This window comes from Gymnoscopelus braueri, assembly GCF_963280865.1.
Source record: "Gymnoscopelus braueri genome assembly, chromosome: 4".
NCBI lineage: Eukaryota > Metazoa > Chordata > Actinopteri > Myctophiformes > Myctophidae > Gymnoscopelus > Gymnoscopelus braueri.
Window position 1 is genome coordinate 3,550,344 of NC_137605.1, and position 27,277 is coordinate 3,577,620.

At 39.8% G+C, this 27,277-nt stretch overlaps 2 protein-coding genes across 2 annotated transcripts; both read right to left on the reverse strand.

Annotated features, from left to right (window-relative positions):
- Positions 1–9,090: 9,090 nt before the first annotated feature.
- LOC308084096 (uncharacterized protein) lies at positions 9,091–22,992 on the reverse strand. Its single transcript, XM_080426575.1, has 7 exons — positions 22,936–22,992; positions 22,640–22,729; positions 10,738–10,797; positions 10,402–10,443; positions 10,063–10,122; positions 9,596–9,694; positions 9,091–9,225 (listed from the first exon to the last, which is right to left on the reverse strand). Exons 1-7 carry the CDS (start codon positions 22,958–22,960, stop codon positions 9,134–9,136), a joined length of 468 nt encoding a protein of 155 aa, XP_080282701.1. The 5' UTR covers positions 22,961–22,992; the 3' UTR covers positions 9,091–9,133.
- LOC308084464 (uncharacterized protein) lies at positions 13,349–14,918 on the reverse strand (the record flags this gene model as incomplete). The annotated part of the gene is made up of 5 exons (XM_080427129.1): positions 13,349–13,639; positions 13,747–13,865; positions 14,078–14,169; positions 14,361–14,422; positions 14,721–14,918. 5 exons carry the CDS (start codon positions 14,916–14,918, stop codon positions 13,349–13,351), a joined length of 762 nt encoding a protein of 253 aa, XP_080283255.1.
- Positions 22,993–27,277: the final 4,285 nt, after the last annotated feature.

Here is a 27,277-nt window from a genome sequence, read left to right on the forward strand (position 1 = left end):
TGTGTGTGTGTGTGTGTGTGATACATGCCTATTGTAATGTTAGTGAATTTGTCACATTTCTTTGTTGCATTTTGGCTGACTGTGGTGCAGGGCTGCTAATGATGCTATATGCTATTACTAGATTACATGGAGAAGTCATCAGTGGATTTACTGTGACTGAGACACACACACACACACACACACACACACACACACACACACACACACACACACACACACACACACACACACACACACACACACACACACACACACACACACCTGGGGGGTCACCCCTGGTTTTAAGTCTGGTTTTGGGGGAACCTCCAGGAGCAGCTTGTCAGCAGACATCAGAGCCCTAGCTGGGGAGTGAGGTTCCACAAGTTGAGATAAGGAGGAGCCAGCCCATAAAGATTTAAAAACAAATAAGGGGACCTTACTATTCATTCTGAAATAGACAGGGAGCCTAATGGAGCACAGCTACGACAGGAGTGATATGGTCTCGCTCGTCTGTGCCAGTGAGGAGACAGGCACATGCATTTAGCACCAGCTGCAGGCGCCTGAATGCAGACTGATCAATACATACGTATTGTGTTTGTTTAGTGTGAAGTTGCTGCCGAGGGTAACACCAAGATTTATGACCGATGAGCAGACGGAGGAGTTGAGGATACCAATTTTTTTTGGCCTTGTTTCCTATTGTTGTTTGAACCAGTTGTTCTCAAAAATGTTCATGGCAAGGACCCCCAAATTAATATTTGTCCGCAGAGGCGCAGACCTCCCCCTTCTGAAAATATGTTGTGCCATAGACCCCCATACAAGATCTGCGTGGATTTGGAAAATATTTCAATTCCCCCCCAAGATTTCTTCTTGAAAAATAGCCTATCTACAACGTGAGCTTGTAGATCGTCTATTTTCAAGTATCCAATGTATTTGTATATAGACTTCATGCATAGTCACTTGTTGGGCTTGTTTTCACAAACCTGGTTGCTTATTTCTCTCGCAAAATCTGGCAACACTCACAGACAGTCAGACAACGACTCACACACACACACACACACACACACACACACACACACACACACACACACACACACACACACACACACAACACAAACACACACACACACACACACATCGCTCGCTCTCTGTGTCTTTCTCTCACTCTCTATCTCTGTGCAATAGTCTCAAATAAACAGCCCCCTTCGAGCATGCTCGCTCACTCTCATTCTGTTTTATAATAATGTTTAACTTAATACAGGGCTGGACGGTAACTATGAGGGGGATCTGTTTGTTGTGGTCAGGTGCTGTAATGTGCTCTCATTGGCTGTAGCGTTCATCTCTTTGCAAGGTGGTCGCAGCTCCTTTCATACTGTACGATATTGTCTGCTGTCCTGTCTGGGACAGAGCTGAATATCTAACATGGTAGTTATCTGAAAACGGTCGGAAAGCCGTCGCAGAGCGGATAATCGCGGCCACATCGTCTCGCGGAACCTTTCACGCAGAGCGAGCATTAGCTCGCCGATCAAAGGCCGATCTGTGTCAGATCGGGAGGTTTTGTCGGCGAGCGCCAAAAATGTCGGCGACAGCAATATCGGACCAAATATCCTGCAGTGTGTACCTGCCCTTAGGGAGCCAGAGGCCCTGGTTGCCCCAGGTACGATTCCAGGCCACGCCAGCATATGTGTCGATGAAATGAAATTTGTCCCTGAGCAAGACTCTTAACCCCTAATTGCTCACAGGCCCTCATTGGAAACAAGCCCGCAGGGACTTTCATGAATGTCCTGTTAAAAGGAATTATCTTATCTTATCTAGACAGTCAGACATTTAGGCTAAAAGGATAACACAAAAAAAGCCCTGGGGACTTGTTTCCATTGTGGTCCTAACATTTGGTGTATTAGCTGTCAACGATGTAAAGATGTCTGTGTTATCACAGAGATGAAACATGGATGGAATGACACAGGAATGTTTGTACATACTGTGTTCAAATAATTGTAGTGGAGTAAAAAGTACAATATTTGCCAAGTAAAGTAAAGTAGTTCGATTTTAACGTTATTTTAATCGTTTTTAAGGCACTTCAATGTTTAGCACCTTCTTACATTTCAGATTACCTGGATAGATTGACTGATTGAATACTTTATTTAGAAGTTTGCAGAAAGAAAAGCACATGAAAGTACAGTTCAAATACAAGGTCAACTAAATAGGATAAAAAAACGTGTGTGTGCGTGCGTGTGAGAGAGAGAGAGAGGAGGGAAGAGAAGGGTGTGTGTGTGTGTGTGTGTGTGTGTGTGTGTGTGTGTGTGTGTGTGTGTGTGTGTGTGTGTGTGTGTGTGTGTGTGTGTGTGTGAGAGAGAGAGAGAGAGGAGGGAAGAGAAGGGTGTGTGTGTGTGTGTGTGTGTGTGTGTGTGTGTGTGTGTGTGTGTGTGTGTGTGTGTGTGTGAGAGAGAGAGTATGGAAGATAATATTGGACTTTATTATCTGCAAAGATTTTTGCTGGTCAGTCGTATTTCTCCATCTCTCACTCGTATATTGGGTGACATCACAAATATTATCCATTGTTCACTCGTATTTATCCATCTTTCACTTGTATATTCGGGCACCTCACAGTATTTTGTAGTGTGGTCACAAAAAAAAAAAAGATTTGTAAATATAAAATTGACCTCTGTAATTACGAGAGGTTTTTTTACATTCGTGGTTCACTTTTTACAAGTGGACCACGAATTTCACACTTGCGCAATAATGTCCAATTCCTACCTCTCCAACTCTGTAATTTATACATTGCAAATCAACGTTATGGCTTGTAAGTGGAAAATGAATTCACAAATGTTTTTACTGTTTTGGTAGTGTTTTCTGGTCTTTGCAAAAAAAATAAAATAATTGTAAATATAAAATTGACCTCTGTAATTGCGAGTTGTTATAATTTCACATTTGTCGTTCGCTTTTTACAACTGAAGCGCTAAATTCACATATGCGCAATAATGTCCAATTCCTACCTCTCCAACTTTGTAATTTATACCTTGCAAATCAACGTTATATCTTGTAACCGGGCAAAAAATGCACACATGTTTTCCGTGGTTCACCTGTGTTTTGTAGATCCTGCAAATGAATGTGTGCATATCCACAAACATAAATAACTTCTCTGTAAGCACGGCATCTGATTTACACGGTTGCGGATCCTATTTCTACACTTGTGACACTTCTTTTGAGCTTGTGGCCACGTGACATTTGTGACGCATTTTTGTCCAGTGTGAGGCTAGCGTCATGTGTAGAACCTGAACGTCGCTTGCAAAAACAGTATGTCGCGTGTGTGTAACCCCCACCCCCCCTCCTACTCCCTCCGGGTGCATTTATGACACAATCCAGCAGATGGGGCAATTTCCCCAATTTTAAATACGTTTTTTAAAATCATTAGGCCTACAGCAGCTGAGAAGACTTTCCTTCTTAAATCAATAACTGTTTAGTTTTTTCTCTGCTTGAATAAATTAGTTATCATTCTGACCACCACTTAGGGGTTTTTAATCGAAGCAGTGGATGAGCAGTTCAGTTCTTAAATCCCTGGCTTATAGGCCTAAATGCACTATAATTGCCCTCTATAATTATTAAGCTAATTCACTTATTAATTCATAAGAATGCTAGTTCTTTAGTTTTGTTTCGGTTACATTAAAATTTTAATGTATTTTAAATGGTCAAATGACACCAACTTGCAATGTGAACTATGAATACAATTAAGAAAATAATTATTTCTTAATTTTCAATTGTATTAAGGCATTTCATTATACCTGTAAACCCATTTTGTAACTGTAAATCTCATTCGGATTCTAAAAAGTTGTTCTTAATATACTCCAACTCCATACGAATCTGTATCAACCAAGCAAAAAAGTAAATTTGTTCTGCATCAGAAAACAAGTACACCACATGCCTCTATTACCATACACAGCAGGGAGAAATGTATGAATCTCAGGTAATATTTACTTTGTGCACCACAGTTTACTTCATAAAGCAGAGTGAATTGTATTTTTGTGGTATGAATTGTATAAATGTTGTAAACCCTTACGTCATACAGTAGCCTACTTACATTAAAGTAAGGACAAGTTGAGTTGAAAATTAATTTATTATTAGTACCAGACCTATCTATGGCTAGTTTGACCAATTCCAATACTATTTAATTAGCCAAGCTTGTAGAACCTCTCTCTCTCTCTCTGGTTCTGAAGAACGGCATGAAGATGTAATGGCAGCAGAACAGATGGAGACTGTTGCCGATGTCTCGCTGGTTCTTCCTCCAAGGTGTGCAGAATGTCATGGAACCACCGGCTTCGAATGCTATAAGCCTTACTGTAGTGACCTGCCTTTGCCAGGAGTTTGACGGAACAGGATCTTTGCCTTTCTTGAGCAGAGGTGATTCTTGACACTATTTGGGAGTTTGGGAATTGGGACCCAACCTGACAGACTGAATGAGCCCCCTGGAAGCACTTTACCACCTAAAACTAAGCTTGTAGATCTGCCATTTTCCCTGAATCACCTATAATGACTAACATGACTAAATTAATGTGGATTCATGTGGTTAATTCTCTGAGCTTTATTGTGCATTTTACCTGTTCATAAACTTTGCCTATGTGTGAACTTTTTTTGATGCTGGGGTTAAAGTGGTTAACAGTATGTATAAGTCAGACCAAATGTATCTAGACCCTTTGACCTTTGGGCCTGGGTCTGGGCCCTAGAAGTCCCTTCCACTTCAGCCTGTGTGTGGAAGTCACACCTACCCTCCCTTTCCAGCTCAGTTTCTTCATAGCAACTGTAGAATCCATTCTCCTAAATGGCTGTGAATGCTTTTCACTTGAGGTCTCAGTTCTGCCCAACAGAAGCCCCTGGATGTGTGCTAAACATTAATGCTATTGAACATGGTGTACAAAACATCAACTCGGATGAGCATGCTAGCATGCTCGGATGAGCATGAGCCAGCAAGCTTCTGAATTCTAGGCCACAAGACCTTTAATTTGGGGCACTGAGCCTGTCCACTGGAACTCAGGGTCTGGTGGGTGATGGTTCATGTTGAGTCAGCATGCACTCACAACAGGATGAGACCGGCCCAGTTGTTCAGTTTATTATAGAAAGATTGGGAATATATATACTGTTGTACTGGACATGACATGACAAGAGACAGATATTGTGCACAGGCGTCAGCGAGTTCAGAGAATGCCATGAATGATTTATGAGTTTTATTGTGTCAAATAGATAGTCTCAGACCAATATTCATAATAACCATAACAAGTGAGTGAGAAGTTAGTTGGCAGGACATTGAGCCTGGCTGGTCACCCAGTTGCGACAGAGTAAAATGGTAGTCAATCCAAGAACAGAACAATGTGTGAGGGCTTGGTTGTGGTCACTTTGTCTTGATGACAGCTTAAGGTGCTCCTCAACCCTATTAGCTCATCGTGGGGTTCTTCAGAATTGCAGTCATTGCATCCATCCACCTCCACATAACCCAGCTAACCTCAATTCTGGACCTCAGCTATTGAGTATATATTAAACATATGAAATCTGTTAAATGTGTTTACCATACCCCAATATTAAACCAACTCAGTCTATCACTCCCATGTACAGAATATATAATGGTGTAATCCAAAATTTTCATCTGACATCTGACATTACATTGTCCCCATTAGGTGCATTAAAAAAAATTTAGGCCCCACACATTGGTATGGGTATTTAAGCTTCATGTGTTGCTTGTTACCTTATACATTGTATAAAAATCTTCCCCCCCCCCACCTATGAATATGCTTCATAATTTCACTTGGTCTATACCCGCATAATAATCTCAATACTTTGCTTTTGCATGCTGTAACAATGCATTTGGGACATTTAACTATTTTAAAAGAATTTCCAACACGGTACTTCACACAATTCCATTTAATGGAGAACAATGAAAAACAACAATTAACGATTACAAATATTCAAAGATCAAACACAAAATAATAGACTAGGGCTTTAACATCAGTGGTGGGAAAAGTGCTGACATTTTGTACTCGGTTAAAAGTACCACATCAATACCACAGTGTAGAACTCTGTCACTAGTAAAAGTCCCGATATTCAAAAATTACAAAAGTATCGGCATCAAAATATACTTAAGTAGTACAAGTAAAAGTACTCAGTATGTGGATTTCACAAGTTTTGAAAAAGTATACAAATCTGCCATTTTCAAAATAGCTACATAGTGGGAGAAATATGTGAAAAAGTTGTTCACTTCCGGCAGAAAGTGTGAAATTTTGCACCTAGGGGTATTTTTGGGCGCTGAATTCAAAAATTGCCGGATCCAAGAAGTCAGACCAAAGCGTCTGACTTATTAATTAGATATTTAGCATATTTGCTGCAAATATGCTAATTATCTAATTAATTATGCACAATACAAAAATGTACATGGCAGAAATGGATTCTACGGGAAAAAACACATAAGAATCAACTGAGAAAAGTTTGGTACACCCTTTTATCGAATTGTTATATATATCATTATGCCAATTGATTCCTCCCCACACACAGTGTGTTGTCACTGCTGTTGTATTCTACTGACTCACCTGCCAGTGAGGAGCCCCCACCGGGAGGACGTAGAGCTTTTCCACTTGTGGGACAATACATTTATTTCTCATTAACTTGTTTATTTAATCTGTCCTACTCTGTTCTTCTTGGAAGCATTGTCCTGAACATAAACACAGTTCTGTGCATGGTAGATTAGCCGCAAAACATTTGCATTTTCCAGCACACCGTTTTTTACACATGCATTTGATCAGCTCTCGACACCCTTTTGACGCCACCTCTGCCATCACCGTCCAAAATGGACACCAGCCATCGTCCTAACTTTTCACCCATCCCCAATCTACAGGTGAAGGAATCTCTGGGTTGGCAATTTGGGACTGTCCCCAGATGTGACCAGCTTGAAATACTGCTCTCTTCACATGTTGACGAAGTGCCTCCTTTGTGGGAGGAATATTTTCCACTTTTTTTTTTCTTCTGGATTGCTCGTGGTGGCGGACATCAGTTTTCCTCCGTCCCTGAAACTGGTCTTCAAACTCATTTAGGATCCTGGCTATTTCGGGACCAGCCACCAACCACCGGCGAAGAGCCCCCTCATCTTCCTATAATTTGAGTAACCTCTGTCTTGGGTCGTGGTCTGTGGTCTGGCAGTTAGGTTTCGCTTTCGGTTTGCATGCTGCAGTTAGGTTTCGCTTTCGTTTTGCGCGTTGCCAAATCATGTGCGAGAAACAAGCACCGGTGTTGCAAGGAACGTCTACGGTACGTACGGTACGGTACGGTACGGTACGGTACAGTACAGTACGTACAGTACGGTAGAGTACAGTACAGTACAGTACAGTACAGACCGTACAGTACAGTACAGTGCAGTACCATACAGTACCGTACAGTACAGTACAGTACCGTACCGTACCGTACAGTACCGTACCGTACCGTACCGTACCGTACCGTACCGTACCGTACCGTAGAGTAGAGTACAGTACAGTACAGTACAGTACAGTAGAGTAGAGTACAGTACAGTACAGACCGTACAGTACAGTACAGTAGAGTACAGTACAGTACAGTACAGTACAGTACAGTACAGTACAGTACAGTACAGTCCAGACCGTACAGTACAGTACAGTACAGTACATTACAGTACAGTACAGTACAGTAGAGTACAGTACAGTACAGTACAGTACAGTACAGTACAGACCGTACAGTACAGTACATTACAGTACAGTACAGTACAGTACAGTACAGTACAGTACAGACCGTACAGTCCAGTACAGTACAGTACAGTACAGACCGTACAGTACAGTACAGTACAGTACAGTACAGTACAGTACAGTACAGTACGTACAGTAGACCGTACAGTACAGTACAGTACAGTACAGTACAGTACAGTACAGTACAGTACAGTACAGTACGTACAGTAGACCGTACAGTACAGTACAGTACAGTACAGTACAGTACAGTACAGTACAGTACGTACAGTACAGACCGTACAGTACAGTACAGTACAGTACTGTACCGTACCGTACCGTACCGTACCGTACCGTACCGTACAGTACGTACAGTACAGTACAGTACAGTACGGAACTGCGCATGCGTCGCATGTGCCCGTGTGTGTGCGCACACGCTGGCTCTGTGTGTGCGTGTGCGAGCACGAGACGACTCGCGCTAAACGTTGCGTGTGTGTGTGGGGACCGCGCTACAGGACGTGCAATAACCTTCACCGGGTATGGTCTAGTTCTCAGTAATTACAACAATTCCGCCATCACCTTTCACAATAGCGTTCTGCTGTTCATGCATCTGATCGTGTGCCAAAGCAGAGAACTTGTGCAATGACAAAGTTCCCCTTGACAAATTCACGATGGGTATCTGGGGAATCATTTGGAAGTTCCTGAAGGTCCGTTACATGCACTGTCAACCATCTAATATGCTATTTTTGAAGAATGAGTTTTCACTGTTGCTACAAAAATATTAAATAAGTGTGAACCCAGTAATATGATCTCATGTGAAAGAATACCCCTGAAAACATAGGTAGAGACACCAACATCATGAGGCTCAGATGAAGCACTTTGGAGTAACACTGGTTTCAATCAAATTTGCCATAAAATAAAAAAAAGTAATCTGCTAAATTAATCTACAGAAACTGAAAATGTCAAAGTATTGCTGCATTACAATTTGGATTTCATCAAAACAAACTTGTTTCACATTCAAAAGTGATGAGGTGTCAAAGATTGGAATACAAAACCTAATTGAACCAAAAACGTTGGCGGCCATCTTTAATTCTCATTTTACGACCAGATCCCATGGGAAAAGTGCTTGGATCCGGCAAAATTTGAAATCGGCATACTTCAAACATGCCATATGCAAATTTTCACACTTTCTGCCGGAAGTGAACAACTGAGCCTTTTTTTGTTACATATTTCCCTCACTAACAGCTGAAGTGGTTAATGTATGTTTTGTAATAATAATCCAAATCTACAAAGTAACTAGTAAATCTAAATTTCAAATAATTGCAGTGGAGTAAGTACAATATCTGTCCCTGACATGTAGTGAAGTAGAAGTATAAAAAATTGGAAATACTCCAGTTAAGTAAAAGCACCTCGAAATTGTACTCAAGTACAAGTAAATGTACTTAGTAACTTCACCACTGTTCAACTTTTTTTTTTTTCAACATGTTTCTTAGTTTTTCGAACACGCTGTCTGCCATCTGCTCCTCCCCCGAGGCAACTGGATCTGAAAGACATAAGAATATGGAAGCGCATGACTTAAGTTAAAAAAGTCAAAAGAAATATCTGCAGGCAACTCTTCTTACAAATTCTTATCAATGCGAAAAAGAATCCTCATCTATATATGCATGTGCTGATGGTTACTCAGAATAGTATATCGTCAGACACCTGGATTAAATGGCTACCGACTATAGACATGATAAATGACATATTTAACCCATTAAGGCATGAACTGGCCTAGGAAGCCACAAATCGATTGATTGATCATTATAATAAACATGCTGTGAAAATGCACATGGCTCAACCATCTGATCACTTTATAAGGTGTCTTTTGAATTGGACTCATAGAAATAAGTCCAAATGGTTTAAGGACTGACCTGTGAAAGCTGTTGGCACTGAGGATGCTGGCTTCGGCTTCTTTATTGGTTTTTCAGAGTGATTCTGCTTGCGCTTTCTCTTCTTTCTGGTTTCTGGATCTGAAAGATAGATAAAAGAGGTGTAAGAATATGAAATGGAATACGTGACTGATTTGAAATGTGATAAACACATTATGCAAACTATGCTGTGGCAACCTCATTAATATAAGTAAATGGAAACTGCATTTTCATGTGTATTAAACAATTAATTTTAAATCCTTTTTATTGTACTAAAATAAGTAGACCAGAGGTAGGATCAATTCATTCAGGCATTATTGGTTTTCCTTGCCATTGAAGATGGCAATATAAGAAAAGTATAGACCATTTACCAATTGTTCTATTAATTTGCTAATACAACTTAAATTAAGGATACCGTTTGTTTCCGTACAAGAACACATAATTACTGTATCTGAATACTCAATACTGACCATCCACAGCTTGCACCCTCGCTACAGTTGAGGTCTCCAGCTCTGAAGAACACTGACCGCCTGGAATGACAAAGATCAGACACTTGATTTTGAATGTATAATAACAAGTCAAGTACATAAGGAGACAATGAATTAAAAAAAAAACATAAATACATTGCAGAAGAGAATGGAAACACAGTAGGGCTTATAAGAAGTTCCCACCTACAAATGAAGTATTCAGTAATCACAGTTTAATTTAACATACTGTAAGACAAGACAAACAACTACCAAGTTTGCATTTCAGTTTGGATGCTATTGCACAGTCAGATGCACTTAAATGTTTCCATATTGAATACTGACCATCCACAGCTGATGGCACGGTAGCAATGCTGGCCTCATTACCTGGAAAGAGGAAGATCAGACTCTTACATGTAGAACTACATCTGACAGACATACACTGTGCTAATTCAGAAAGTAACTTTGTTAATATCCAACTGTACATTTGTCAGCGATCGAGAATATTCAGCTGCAAAACCTCAATCACATCAAATAATCTTTATAGAACACACAAACCACCGATACTTAAGTTGGTTGGCCAGGGTAATCTCTGTATTTATTGCCCTCTACACGAAATCCCCCAGAAGAGGAATGCTAGGGTTCAAGTGGTTAAAGGGGTGCCACACAAAATAAACATACCATGTAACACAACAAGGTCGTATGTTCCTTCATCCAGTTGCTCCAAATCAAGAGGTGAACCTATTCCAGATAACACAAATTCTTAACATGTTAGAACATTTTTTTTTCTCTGTATGTGTTTACATTTGATACAATAAAATACAAGACAATGCAAAAAGACACAACATATAGAGTTAGAACAACCTATGTAACCACAATATATGTTTTCTGTGCCCGTGTGCGTATATGTGTGCGTGCATGAGACATGCGCGAGGGAATAATGATGGTATACAGTCTGAAAAAAACCTAGACTACAGCACTGAATCAATACATAATATTCCTCAACACAGCATGAAAAGTGGGAATATTATACAAGTCACAAACATATTACTATTTCCCATCTTGGTAGTCTTAACGAAATCCTAAATACATCGTTATGCAATTTTTTCTAATTTAAGATACACTGTTGTTGTATGGGGGTACAATATGACCAGAATAAAAACAATCATAACACTCTTTTTGGAGTTATACTTATGTCATACTGCACACCATAGCAGGAGCACATTCTCAGTAGTTATTGCAAACCAGTACACTGGGTGAAAAGCAATGATTTTGGGAGGGTATTCATCAGGCAGACCCCTGATACTTAAGGGAGTATGTGTGTGTAAGTTGCCCTCATTCATTAATGTACCACCTCCCACATACCTCCCACGTATCCAGGTAAATGTACCATTTCTGAGACACTCATTTGCATTTACTCCCTGTGGTGTCTGCCAGCAAGGACCTCACACACCCCACCCCACCCCTCCCACCCCACCCCACCCCTCCCACCACTCCCACCCCAACCACTTCTGAGCATGTGCAGAAAACCACATTTGATTGGAAGCTGTGGCTTATAACCCCACCCACCCACCCCACAATTCTGCATGCTAATTCTGGCATAACCCCCCTAGTTTATCCCCCCCCCCCCCAATTGGGAGGGGTGGTTCATAGTGCCCCCCCCCCCCCCCCACCTACACTAATTTAATTTATATATATATATATATATACATACATACACACACAATATAGAAAAACAAATAGGCAGAACTCATGTAATTATGTTTATTGATCCAAAAAAATAAAACAATTATTTATACAAAACAATGGAACAGGAGCACACAGATAAAATCAAATGTTTCAAAGAATCCCTGGATTTTGTTCCAGGGACCCCAGAAGCAAAGATTTGAGTCTAATCTTGGGTTAAATTGGGTTAAAATTGGGTGAAATTCGTGTCTACATATTTACACTAGTACCTGAGATAAGATGTGTGCGTGAGGATAGCAGCAATTTATACTGTGCATGATATACTTATGGACGTTAGTTAAGGTGCTTAGGGGAAAAAATCACAATAAAAGACAAAAGTCAAGTGCGATATACATGGGATTAAGGTGCAAAATGTCATTGTGTCGACCGCATAATACACATAAAGTAGACTGACACTGGTATATAGTCAGCAAGTAGTGACATGAGGGGAAAAAAAGTCACTTATACTTGTGTACTCCACAGTTAATGTGCTGTCCGTTTACACAGGAACGGTGTTTTTGGGGCTTGAATCCGTTACTAAGTGAAACCTCCTTCCAGGGTGGAAAAGTTTGAAAACGCTGCACGTCCCGTCTCCATGTAAACACATACAGCAGAGGAAACGGCACAACGTTTGATGTTGACAGCTGTTGTGAGAGAAATAAGCAGCCAGTTCTATGAAAACAAGCCCAAAAAAGTGACTAGGCTACATGAGCACTTTAAACCAGTGGTTCTCAAAGTGGGGTCCGGAGACCCCAAGGGGTGCTTGGGGGGGTTCCAGGGGTCCCCAGCCGAATGTGTTAATATAGCATCACAATAATTGTAACCAACCAGCACTATGAGCTTGTAGATCTGCTATTTTTTTTGAAAAATCTAGATTTTTTTTGGCAAACCTTTGAATATATATATATTTTTTTCAAATCTTTGCTTCTGGGGGTCCGTGGAACAAAATAGTTGAGATGGGGTCCACGGCCAAATAGAAATAGAAATATTTTTTGGGGGTCCTTGACATGAAAGGTAGAGAACCATTGCTTTAAACAGTACATTGGCTATTTGAAAGCCGATCTACAATCTCACAGTGAGCTTGTAGATCTTCTATTTTTATCTTGAAAATAAATTAGTGAAATAATATTTGGAATATACATTTTTTTTTTTTATTCAGGTGGTCTGCGGAGAAAGACAATCATTTGACATGCACATGTTTGAGGACTGTTTAAAATCAAAAATTAACTACACTTTAAAAACAAGCCCAAGATATATAATCTAAGTATAAAACAATGGTTAAAATAAATCGAAAATGAAAAAGGACACACATCTAAGAGGGAAGCACACACACATCTAAAAAAATCAAATCAAATAAGGTGCTGATGCACCCAAAAATATATACAAAAAGGCAGCAAGTCATGCTTGCAAACAGCCCCGAGGTGAAAAAGGTGACAACATGTTGTTTTCTTTCGGGTCAGGTGTCACACAATTGCCCTATTTGGGTTCAAAAAGGTGACTGTAGCTGAAAAGTGACACTTTTGCATGTAATGTCTGACACTACGCCGCTGGAGTTCTTGCTGTGTCCTTACAGCTGGAGGAGTGTAAAAGACCCGTTATGGTCCTCGAACTCGTCAACCACAGGCATTGCGTTCTGGAGAACGCGGGGTCTGGAACGAGGTCCTGGGGGTCTTCTTTCCTGGAGCTCCTGGCACAGCTTCGAAAGCGCTGAACTTCTTCCTGGTGGAGGTCTGATGAACCATACTGGCAAACCATCTTCGAAGCCATCTTCCTCATCAGACATGAGCTCTTTGGTTGCAGTGCTGTTCCAGAGAATTTCCTCAGCAGGCCGCAACACGGATCTCCTGCCCTCAAACAACTGTAAAAAAACAAACACAAAAAAATATAGAATTACAATTAAACCACAAAACTAAGAAATTGTTTTAACTGTGAGTGAGGCCTACCAAAACTGCTCTCCTCACTTACCCGTAATTTTCTCTGTCGTGTCCTCATAGACTTCTGTACCTTTGCTTTCTCCTGTGCATTTTCTGGTTTATTCAGCCGCTCTTTCTTTTGTAATGACTCAAAATAAGTCCGGCAGGATGCTAAAATAGAAAATACAAGCATGCATTAGTCACCAGAACCATGAATGTGTGCTTTCAATTATAACACAGGGGTTTTTGAATACAAAAAGACCTGTAAGTAGGCTACCATAAGAAAAACAGGTTTGCTGGCTTCTGCAGGTCTAGCCCACTCTATTAAGACGCAAATAGCTTATAGCTTGAATACTGTGAGTGTATTATGCATGTGCGCTTACCTTTTATAAAAACAGGATCAACATTACAGAAACTAATGCTTAGTTCTCCTAAAAGATGAGCTGCAACATCAATATTATGTGGAGAATTTACCCTGTTGGAAGAGAAGAACCGTGTTAGTTTTTATCATTTTTTTCTTTATCAGTTAAAACATTTCACCAGGACAGGAACCCAATCCACAGGCCTACCTCCCCCCACTATCCCCCACTACAAATCGAATCGGTGGGGCAGGGTCTCCCCTCTTACTAAAGCATGATTGTGATATAGTTGAATTTAGTTACTTACGCTTCTTTTGGATTGTATTTGTGGTTATTCTTCTCCGAGTTGTGTAGATGCCTCACAGCCTCCTGTAAACAGCATGATTATAAAAGGTTAATTTGAGGAAATCAATGCTTTTGGCAAAGCACCAAATGAATACCAAAACGCTCGCCCCAAAACACAGTCGCCCGGGCGCAAATCCGGCGCATATCCAGTAAAATCTCTACCTGATATTCCCCCTAAAGTGGGGGCGATCGTGTTTTGGGGTGAGCCTTCCGGTTACCCACCAGAACACTAGTTACACTTATTTTTCGACAAGCAACACATACAAAGTATTTTCTCGCTAGTAGACACAGGGCCCATATAGTCAGACATAATTTCACTTACCGCAATGTCGATGTTATTCGCTCTTTTGATCCTCTTTGGTGCAGGCAGAGAGGACAATGTAGCGGCGTCATCCCGAGCAGCGTTGCTCTCGACTAGGTCACGCAACAGTTTCAGTTCCTGCTTTACTTCCATGTTCTCATTGCTCTGCATGTCCACTACCGCTTTAAGATCGGTGATTTGGTCAGACAATCCCTGCATAGCTCTAAGCATCTGTTTGAACATATCCCCAGAATTAGAATTAGAGGGACTTCCTAATAATTCTGTTCTTCTCGGAGTCGAAGGCTGGCGTCTGAGAGGACTCGAAGCAGCACCCGGTGCATAAAACAAATCTCTACTCGTGTTTGCCATTTTACTCACAAATAAAACAATCCCTCACGCAGTGAATAGTTTCCAAGCAGAGTTCCCTTACAACAAACTGCTATCCTATAAAGCCAACTCGCTGCCTTGGCTAATGCACGCCACGCCCCCCACTGCCGTGCTGTGGCTAGGGTTGCCAGATACTGTGAGAGAAACAAGCATCCAGGTCTAGAAAAACAAGCCCAAAAGAAGCGATTATGGGTCACATGAGCACTTTAAACCTATTGTATACATCGGCTATTTCAAAATGCATCTACAAGCTACAACATCTACAAGATCTACAAGCTCACAACGCGTCGCTCGCGATACGACTCGTTGTGAGCATAGAAATTGTGGTACATAGAAATTGATCTATTGAAGATTCTGACTTTCAAATGTACATATTTTTTGTTTTGATTGTATTGCTGTATTGCTGTATTGTTGTATTGTGCTTTCTGCTTTGGCAATGTAAACGTATGTTTTCTCATGCCAATAAAGCCCTTTGGATTGAATTGAATTGAATTGTGAGCTTGCAGACTGCTATTTTCAAATACAATTCTTGGTGGAAACTTATAAAAAGGACATGGCAACACTGGCTCAGAAACATCTCACAGACACGGTGTGAAGAGGCGTTGCTCAGGAGTGAAACCTCAAACAATAGGGTCACTCAAACCATCGACACCTATCATGCAAATGTTGTGCCTGTATGTAATCTAATATCTACCCCCCAAGATACAAACGAAAACACACATAAAGTAGCCTCGTTGTGATATGGGTAAAAGTACAAAAAGCATTGGTATCAAAATGTGCTTAAAGTACCAAAAGTAAAAGTACTAAAATGTTGAAAATAGTGTGTGAGCTTGTTGATGTATAACATAAGGCTAAAGTGGTTAATGTATGTTTTATAATGTAATCATTTATATCTGCAAAGTAACGAGTAACTAAAGTTTTCAAATAATAGTAAATAAAATAGTAAGTCAAAGTAAAGACAATTGGTAATACTCCAGTAAAGTAAAAGTACCTCAAAATTGTACTTATGTACAGTACTTGAGTTTATTGTACAGCACCTTGTGTAACAGATTTTATTTAGTTTATTTAGTAAGACATGAGAACAGTACAGGACAGTACATAACAGTACATGGAAGTACAAATTCACAATACAAGGTCTACTAAACTGGAAATCTCATTAAGCACGCAGCTTGTTTAAGATGAGAACCCCATGCACACAAATCATGATGACTTGAGTAAAAGTACAAAATTATTGGTATAAAAATGTACTTAAAGTACCAAAAGTACTAAAATGTTTACACCACTACCACTGAACATCAAGTATGATCCACCAGACTAAAATCTTGACTGCAAATAAATAAATAAAAACTTTGTGCAAAAAAATCTAAAGTGCTCAAACATCATCTCAAACATTTGCAAACATACAGTAAGTAACAGAGGTACAATGTTACATTATTCTGCACCTGATCACCTGCAAATTGGCCTATTTGAATTCAATACAGGAGATCTATTTTTATCTCCATCACAATTAACTGGAGTAGCCTAGTCACTAAGTACTAGTACATTCCTGCATAACCATGCAGTAGTCAAGAACAGTTGACACTAAAGTTATTATTATTATTTTGCCTTTATAAAAGTGAATCTCACAACTTGTCTTCTATGTCACTGTTTGAAACAGGGCTTAAGTTTCTAATGTATACATGCACGTTTGCCCTTTTCACTACTGGCTGACATGAAAAAAATACCCAAATGGGTCCATTTGGTTTCATTAAGTTGCTGTAAAGTTGCTTGTAAATATTGGTAGTTGCTTTTATTTGTTGTGAGCTTGTAGATCGGCTATTTCCAAATCGTCTATTTTCAAATAGCTGATGCATATAAGTGCTCATGTGCCCTAATAGTCACTTAAATCTTTGGGCTTGTTTTCATTGACATGGTTGCTTATTTCTTTTTTTTGGGTCAAATTTGGCTAACTCCAGGAGGACCACACTATTATTTTCGATTCCACTTCACATTAATTCATTTATATCATATTTACATGCCAAGCTCTGACATTTAAGTGATATGTAGCCTGATATTACCAGATTGCTATAGTGGTTTTAGAATATTTTAGATGAAAAAAAACTTCAATAACAATAGCTGCAATAGCAGAAAGGTGACGATGATGGTCGTATTACCTTAGCATGTTAATGAATTAGATGAAGAACGATGATGAGGCGTTATGGTGATTTTGATGGCCCGTTTCCATTGGCTGAATCAAGCCTGCTTGAAAGGTATATATAGTTGGGCTTGCTGGATGTTAGTCTACCAGCTGTTAGAGGGGTCAGGATACGCACAGACAGTTTGAACTTTTATTGTAGAAATTGCATTGCATCGTTCAGTTCAGTATGGAAAAACAAACCGGTTACCTGACTAAAAGAGCACGTAATCGACGTTTCTGTGAACATTGTAATCGAGTTGTTTCTCACTCATTGTTCTTTCGTCACAAGAAATTATATTTTCGCAAAGGAGAATGGCACAAAGGTGACATATTTAGCAAAGTGCATCTTGACCAAGAATTAAATCTACCAAATACTTCTGATGGACTGATGGAGTGTGATGGCCACACAGGTAAGTGTAGTGCTTCACTAATATCTAAACATATATGAGACACATGATATAAGCTTGTAGATTGAAAGAACCATTCATTATGTATTATGTACTAGCCTAAATGTTAAAGCAATATAATAATTGTTTTGTTTTGTTACAGAACATACTGATGACCAAGAGGAAGCCATTGAACCCAACAGCTATCCATTTGACCAAGGTATGAACATGATATATTGGACCAATATGCCTTTCTGTGATATGCTGTTATGTGAGTGAGTGAAGTTTAATTATTTTGTTTTGTTTTGTTACAGAACATACTGATGACCAAGAGGAAGCCATTGAACCCAACAGCTATCCATTTGACCAAGGTATGAACATAATATATTGGACCAATATGCCTTTCTGTGATATGCTGTTATGTGAGTGAGTGAAGTTTAATTGTTTTGTTTTGTTACAGAACATACTGATGACCAAGAGGAAGCCATTGAACCCAACAGCTATCCATTTGACCAAGGTATGAACATAATATATTGGACCAATATGCCTTTCTGTGATATGCTGTTATGTGAGTGAGTGAAGTTTAATTGTTTTGTTTTGTTTTGTTACAGAACATACTGATGACCAAGAGGAAGCCATTGAACCCAACAGCTATCCATTTGACCAAGGTATGAACATAATATATTGGACCAATATGCCTTTCTGTGATATGCTGTTATGTGAGTGAGTGAAGTTTAATTGTTTTGTTTTGTTACAGAACATACTGATGACCAAGAGGAAGCCATTGAACCCAACAGCTATCCATTTGACCAAGGTATGAACATAATATATTGGACCAATATGCCTTTCTGTGATATGCTGTTATGTGAGTGAGTGAAGTTTAATTGTTTTGTTTTGTTTCGTTTTAGAACATACTGATGATCAAGACGAAGCCATTGAACCCGACAGCTATCCATTTGAAGTGACCAGTGAACCAGAGTCCTCCTCAGATGACGAAAGCGACCATGAAGCAATTTTGTTTATAGAAGAGCAGCAGGAAGACGATTATGAAGATGAACAACCAGGACATGGCATAAACGACAGTCCTGTACAGTTAGTGAAGACCCTTGCATTTATGCTTTTGGCCTGGCAAGCTGCATTCAAGATATCTGATAGAGCCATCATCGCACTGCTGCAATGTATGCAGTATTTCATGGCACTCATTGGAACTGTTTTTTGTTTTGGCCCAATTACACAGTTTGCTTGTATGATTCCCAAAACTTTGTATTCACTTAGGAGATGGATTCTCATCAACAGAGACAACTTTTGTCAGTATGTTGTGTGTCACAAGTGTATGAGAACGTACACATTTGAGGAGTCTTATATAACCACCAGGAATGGTTCCAAAGTCCCCAAAAAATGTGAGTATGTTCCATTCTACAACCATCCACATAAAGCCTGTGCTTTGGGAAAGAAATGTGGCAAACCCTTAATGCGATTGATCACAAGCGCCACTGGAAAGGAATTTGTCCGCCCAATCAAATCCTATTGTTACCAGAAGTTAACTCAGTCTCTTCAGAGCCTTGTAGAAAGGCCAGGATTTTTGAAAAAGTGTGAAGAATGGAGACATAGGGAGATTCCCGACACTGTGATGGCTGATGTGTATGACGGAAAGATTTGGCGTGAATTTCATTGTGTTAATGGGCGGCCTTTTCTAGCAGAACCAAACAACTTTGCTTTCATGATGAATGTGGATTGGTATCAACCATTTAAACATTCCCCATATTCTGTCGGCGCCATATATCTTGTTGTTTTGAATTTACCCAGGTCGGAACGGTTCAAGGATGAGAACATGATTTTAGTGGGACTCATACCAGGACCGAAAGAACCAAAGCTTAACATCAATGCCTACCTTGAACCCTTGGTTGATGAACTGCAGGAGCTGTGGGAAGGAGTTATCATGAATGACACGTCAAACCTGGGTAGTTCTGTTTACAGAGCTGCTCTTCTATGCTTGGCAGCAGATATCCTAGCTTCTCGCAAGTGTGGTGGTTTCGTGGGCCATGGAGCTTTAAGAGGTAGATACACTTTTCACTTTATATATTTATACTATAATTTGTACTTGTATAATACATTGTGAGTGAGACAAAAACCTTCTTGAATAACTTTTTTTTTCTTTTTTTCTCAAGGATGTAATAAGTGTCTGAAGGAGTTCAAGAAGACTAGCTTTAGAGGGAAAACGGATTACTCTGGATTTGATCGCTCATCTTGGATCTCACGCACTTCAGAAGACCACAAACGATATGCAAAAATGGCTGATAAAGCAAATACACAGACAGCCCAGAACAAATTATTAAGACAGTATGGTGCTAGATGGTCTGAACTTTTTCACTTGCCATACTATGATGCCATCCGATTTGTGGTAATTGACCCAATGCACAACTTATTGCTTGGAACAGCGAGACATGTTTTCAAGCTGTGGATCGAGCACAGTGTTTTAACCAGGCCCAAACTTGACGAACTCCAGAGAAGAGTAGACACCCTAAAGGTGCCTCATGATATAGGCAGGATTCCTGGCAAAATAGCATCTGGGTTTAGTGGATTTACTGCTGATCAATGGAAAAATTGGACAACCATCTATTCCCTTTTTTGTTTGAAGGGCTTGATTGATGACAGCAACTATGATATGTGGTCTTACTTTGTGCAAGCTTGCATTATTATGTGTTCTAGGGTTATCTCACATGAAAGAGTAGAAACAGCTGATAGATACCTGGAGACATTTCTCTCTAAATTTGTTGTTTTGTATGGACCAAATAGCTGCACACCCAATATGCACCTGCATCTGCATTTAAAAGACTGTATGTTTGATTATGGACCTGTTTATGCATTTTGGTGTTTCTCTTTTGAACGGTTCAATGGAATGTTAGGACAGTATCATAACAACAACAAAGACATTGAAGTTCAAATCATGAGGACATTTCAACAAGGGCAACAGCTCCATGTGCCATTGTCCTGTGACATTGGAGCTGAATTCATCAATATCCTAGCAAGAAAAGAAGTTGGTTCCTTGTCACTCCATGGTACTACTGACATGATGTATTTGAAACACTATCTCCAGGTATCGTCTGCAACACTTGTCATGCCAGATACTAACATGGTTGAGCCACTATCCCCATTCCGAAAAGATGTGCTGACAGATTGTGACAGACAACTGTTGTTATCAATGTACAATCAAATGTATCCTGACAGTTTAATCTCACATGTAGGTAGTTTGGTAAAGATTTGCACTCAAGTGAGAAGTCTTGGAGTGACTTTTTCTGTTAACTGCAGGGCTGACAGGTCTGCATGCATTTCTGCTAAGTGGTGTTCTAGCAACTCAAGCTTTGAGGTACCCCGCTTGGACCCAACTGCAGAGTTGCGTCCTGGGATTGTGAAAAAGTTTCTGATTGTCAAAGTTAAGTCACAGGCTTCTACTCAAGAGCATGTTGTTGCCAAGGTCACATGGCTGCATCCTCACCCAGACCGGCATTTCTTTGGGAGGCCTGTCGAGATTTGGAATTTGCAAGGCACACGGACGGATTGTGCGCCATCATTCCTACCGATTGAAAGAATAGCATACAGATGTGTTTACAGTGCCACAACTGTACAGTTAAGCCAGATCAAAGAGAAAGTATCAGTAGTTATACCACTGTGCACAGTGGTTGAGATTTAGACCCAAGACTGCACTCTGAGAGATAGATATCTCACTCATTGTTTTTAGTAATTGTACAATAGTTTGTGTTCTTAGTTCATTTTTTTTTAAATATTTGTATTAGCTTTTCCTTGAATGTCACAATGCAACTTTGGTTCACTGTATATTAATAAAAGCATTCAAAATTTGAGTCATTTTCTGTCATTCATTCTTTGAAAATAGATCTAGTTAGTACAATAGTACTCTAATTGAGTAATATTTGACCAGGAGTATCTATATTTTCTCTCTCTCTCTCTCTCTCTCTCTCTCTCTCTCTCTCTCTCTCTCTCTCTCTCTCTCTCTCTGAGCCCCCCCCCACTCTGAACCCACACCTCCCATTGTTTGAACAAACTGCTAATTTACATATGTAAGGAAGATTCCTTAGCAGAGAAAAGAGAGATGCATATCCAGGTATCTTAAAGGCATTTGAAGGTAAACAGTCCTCTCCCACATTCATTGAAAAACTCCCACCAATCATTTATGTTGGGTGGATGTATGCCTTGCCCACGTATCCAGGTATATCACCTTTTTCACCCAGTGGTAGTAGAGGGAAACATGACAAAATCATCAACATAGGCCAGATGATTAAGAGGCATATTATCTCCCACCTACACTTGTTTAGCCGTTTTGACAGATCATACATATAAAGATTGAAAAGTGCAGGTGACAAAATGCCTCGTCTCACCCCATTAGACACTAGGAAAGGTACATATTTACTCATACCCCATCTACCTTGCCTGGTTTGATGTGTATACTATTATCATGTGCGATACGTCCCTGTTGTGGTTTGGCAAATAACTAACAGCAAATTGGTTAAAATGCCTATAATGCTTTCCCAGGTCCCAGTAGTGTGTTCACATACATGCCTTGTTTTGACCATATAGTATTCATATGAAAACTAGCCTGATGAGCTAACTCTTGATATGGCTCACACAAGATCCCAATAGCAGACAGCCTCTCTCACACCTCTGCGCTTTGAATGTTTGGAAATATTAAGCTGTACATGCTGCTCTAGCCCTCTGCAGCCACCTGCATACCCCAGGTTTTATGTGTTTGCAATGCGCAATGAAAATTGAACACCAGGACACAGAGGCCAATATTAAACTAAGCAGTACATTGTAACACTGGAAAAGCCAGAAGCACATTATGCATTTTTACTTAAATGACAAATTATCTGATCATTCCAAACAATAGACATCAGTGTATAATGCTTCTGTTGATGATAAACATAAACCAGTATAGAGACATGTATAGACATGATAAATGACTCTTTAAGACTGACCGTCCATCCCTGTGAGCTCTACCATGGTGTCCCCTGTGAGCTCTACCACGGTGTCCGGTTGCTCAACTGGCTCCTCAGCGCTTTCCATATCTACAAAGACAAAGGCCATAACTTTTTCACCACAATATGTGACCAATTATGACAGACACACTTAACAAATAAACACGCATACCACACACAAATGTGAAAATACTGCATCCGCTTACAGCAGCAGATGCATGTTACACATAGCAAAATTCTAACATCACCTAAATCAACCTAGTATAGACATGGTAAATGACTACATAAACACTGACCGTTGACTGGTGTCGGCAGTGCCATAGCAGATTCAGGAGATTCCTCGGCACACTGGTTTACTACAAAGACAAAGAGTTTTTTCACCACTGCAATATAGACTTAAGACGTTTTCACTAATGCAATGCAGAAATAATTCTGACGCAGACACACCAACAAGTCAACTAAAACACCACTTATAAATGTGAAATTACTGAAACAGCAATGTCTCCTCGGCTCCTTTTTTTTAAACCAACGTGGCAACTTTTTCCTTCTTGCCAGTTATGGTGCAGAAGGACAGTAGTGCTATGCCAATGATAAACATTCTGTGAAATGTGTAGCCAGATGTGCAGAAAAACCTTACGTAAGCATAAGGCGGTACTATAGTTTGTTTCAGGGTTGAAGTTTATGAAGTCTGTAAATTTCAAGATTACTTACCTATTTCAAAAGATACATTTTCTGCAGCGTTCAAAATCTTCCGCATCTGGTCCGCTCCATAATTGTTGGGCTTATTCAGTTCTAGGCCAACAGGAAGTCCAGTCACTTTCAGGTACATGCCTTCCTTGGCTTTCCTGTAGGGTACTGAACCCTCACCCCCGGCGTCCTCTAAATGACACAGACACCATATCAAAATGTAAACATTAACATACACAATATTCTGCATATAAACAATATTCTGCATATAAACAATGGCAGATAACCACTCAGACAGACGATGGTATAATGGCTCTTTGATTGGTGACTGCATTCAAACAGTCTTCTACAGAAAGAAAAAAAACAGTAACTAGCACCAAAATACATTAAAGATGGCAGTGCAAGTGCATCTACTGTCCAATCCGGCGCAATGTCTGTTCCAAATAACTTTGAGAGTCCGTTACTTGACCCTACCACACACCAGGGTCTAAGGAGTAAGACCACCTCCTGCAGATGTGCTGGTTTGATTAACTCCACCATACTGATCGCTTAAAATAACTAAACCATACAGATTGGTTAACATAATGACTTTATAAAGAGGTAGTTCACTCAAAAACAAAAATCAATTTATAAACTCCAACTCTGCATGTGTGGCTCAACCAGAGCTCAGTCACACGCTGTGCTAGGCGTGTTCTTCGCTCATGCATCTGATCACTGAACTGGTTTATAGAAGCTATTGTCTTTTGCTATGGTTATATTCCTACACTGTAAACATAATGACACAGAAATTAGAAAGATACAGTACATAAGCTGAAATTTGGAGTTAAACATATTTTTTATACGGTTTCACTTTCATCAAGTTTGATCCCTGTTTGCTTGCAACGCATTAAACACGGGAAGAGCTTTGGCTTCTATAATCGCTGTAAAGGATGGGGCTATACACTAACCAAAACTCTGAGCGCATTAAGCGCAATCTCAGGATAAGTAAATGATTAATTCAAAGTTGTATTTGGGTGAACAACTCCTTTTAAATAAATCCTTGCTGTATATACATACTTACTGTATTTTTGTTTGAAAAGTGCCGTCACCTTCTTTGTGAGTTCACCCTTGTCTAGTTTGGGGCAGGAAGGATTTGAAGCTGAGAAGCTATCTCCTAGGAAATGCAATGGAGAAGAAAGAGAAATAAGAAATCTAGTAACTCCCCCATAATGTCTGGTTCATCTGTGAGAATGTATGTCTCTACCAACCTTTACAATACACAGCAAAATCATTGGATATGCCGGTTGAGTTGATGAAACCCTTGCCTCCCTCGCTAGAGCTCTCATGTACAACAAGTATATTGTTTTGAGGGTCAAATGCCAGCACCACAATCTCCACACCCACCGCATTCAGCCCGGACACCTTTAATCAAATTTTGAACAAAAGAAAACAGGGCTGGTCAAAATGCCTTAAACCAACATAAGTATTACACCGATTGAGGTTACTGACAACCTTAGCATAGGTTTGAAATAACCCCTGGCTTATAATATAAATTCTGTTTATATATGTATTGCGTGTAAAATGAAACATATGTATTATGTGTACAAATGAAACAACTCCACAATATAATGTGCGTGCATTTGCATAAAAATTACTTTGTTCAGCAACTAACTGATGATGTGATAAAGCCAAATTATGACAATTAACCACTTAAATGCCATTCATTGTTGAGTAGAGTCCCTCAGGGAAATGTGCTCATTACTTTTTAGATCCTTCTAACAGACAAATTGTGGTGGAAATATTACCCCTCCCCAACATTGTTTGGCAGAGGTAATTACATCACCATGTCCTATTGAATAGCCAGATTAGCAAAGATCTCTACCTAGTGATTTGTCTGGTGACATATATGTCAATGTAAGGGTGGAAACAATTTGGAACCAAAAAATGCATTGCAGAACCAAGGAAACGAGTTTAGGGTGTCTGAAAATAACGTTGTTGTCCAAAATCTGTTACATTTCAGCACAAGGAAAAAGAACTGTGGTCTGATGGATCCAAACAAAGTTGCCTTTAGTTATAAGCTCATTAAAACTTTTCATTGATTAAATATTTATGAAACCCAACCCACAGACCAAAAAAATGTTTGGGAATTAAACAAATGGCGAAGATAGCCAATCTACAAGCTAATTTTGCATGACATTATTGTATGATTAGGAAAGTAGGAAATGTTTTAAAGAGATAAAATTAAAAAAGGAAATGCAAGTGAAGTCCTAGCCTATTCAAAGAATGTATATTTCCCCAGACGTATCAGTAAGCGGAGATCTGTTATGTTGATTCCAAACCTCTAAGTCGATCTGCTTCAGGTGCCTGTTAATTTTACGGTGCCTGTCTGTAGGGCTAAGGGGCTTTGGGGGCGCTGGAGCGTTTACAGCTGCAGCGCTCTGCCGGTATGTGCTCTGTGTGGCATCATCTAAGGATGACCACTTAGAGGCCGCCTCTTTCAAACTATTGCTAGTGCCTGAGAATGGAGGGAAAAAGCACATTTATGGGTGTCTACGGAGCGTTAGTTTGACATGTTAGTACATGACAGTGAAGTCATGATAGTTTGACAGACAGAAGCATGACAGAGAAGTCTGAACAAAAGTAGATTTGAACACGGACAAGATAACTAAGAAATATGGGAAAAACGACAGGGAGCAGTTCAATGTACTTATCAGTACGATGAACAAATGGCTAGAGATTTATAGGGCTGGGCAATACTGTATCTGGTATCTATCCTACGTTTCATGCTTACTGCAGTTGCTACTATGACACCTGAATTTACTCTAGATATTGTTACATTAAGATTATTGTAATATTATGATTTGTCATAAGTGCCATCTTCCTGGTCACCCCCAAAATGACTTTTTTACCCTATCATTTACACACCTCATGAAGCCTTGAATTCATGGATATGTTTTAGTTTTTGTCGCATTCCTAAGCCAATAATTTGATGACCGGCGGAGACTCAATGTAGACTCTTTGAGATTCCACCGGTCATCACATTATTGGCTTAGGAATGTGGCAAAAAATCTCCATGTATTCAAGGCTCCATTGGGTGAGTAATCGATAGAAGAAAAATTTGGTGGGTGAACTATCCCTTTAAAGGCTGTATTTAGTAGTTTAGTAGTAGTAGTTTGTATTTATCCAATTTATTTCATATATTTAGATTCACACGATAATTTAAAAAGGTGATTTTGTTTTATTGCCCAGCCCTACAAGAGCATGAATGCAAGGTGTGCATCTTCAACAATAATTAAACAAGCACACTTTTTTATAAATCATAAAGTTCGGAAATGCAGACAAAAGCTTTATTCCTCAATCCCTAAGATTAACAGTCCCTAAAAAAGTTAATGATAATTCTAAATGGTTTATGATACGCTGCAATACACCTGACACTTAAAAGGCTTATTCTCTCACCAGTGCTTAATTCCTCCCCAACAAATCTGTTGTACCCCGAGCTGCCTTTTGTAAAAAGCAATTTGTGCTTTGGGGGCCGGGGGGCCCTAGAACCTGAGTGAGGTCTTATGCCTCTTTTGTGATTTCCAATCCAGGTCTGAAAATACACACACAACAATAATTAAGGCAAGTTAATACTGATTACGATTCCATATCAAAATATACAACAGGTGAAACAGTGAGGTTACACAGAGTAAATGTGAAGAAAGTAGGTGAAGAAACGGGTGCAAGCAGGTTGGAATGTGTGGATTCTTTGAGAGGAGATAATGAATATATTGGTAGAAGGATGCTGAGGTTAACTGCCAGTCAGGGGGTCTAGAGAAGAAAACCAAAGTTGAACTTGAGATTTATGGATGTAGTGAAATAGGACAAAAGAGGGGGTGGAGGATAGGGTGAAATGGAAAGTGAAATTGAAAAGTGAAATTCCCTGCGGCGACCCCTGAAGGGAACAGCCGAAAGGAAAAAAAGAAGACGACA

What these genes read in the sequence shown, in the direction of transcription:
- LOC308084096 (XM_080426575.1), bottom strand. Translation starts at nt 22,960, where the DNA reads ATGGCACTGCCGACACCAGTCAACG. An exon ending in ACTGCCGACACCAGTCAACG is followed by an intron (nt 22,730 to 22,935) that starts GTCAGTGTTTAT and finishes TTGTCTTTGTAG; the next exon opens with ATATGGAAAGCGCTGAGGAG. An exon ending in GAGGGTGCAAGCTGTGGATG is followed by an intron (nt 9,695 to 10,062) that starts GTCAGTATTGAG and finishes TCTATCTTTCAG; the next exon opens with ATCCAGAAACCAGAAAGAAG.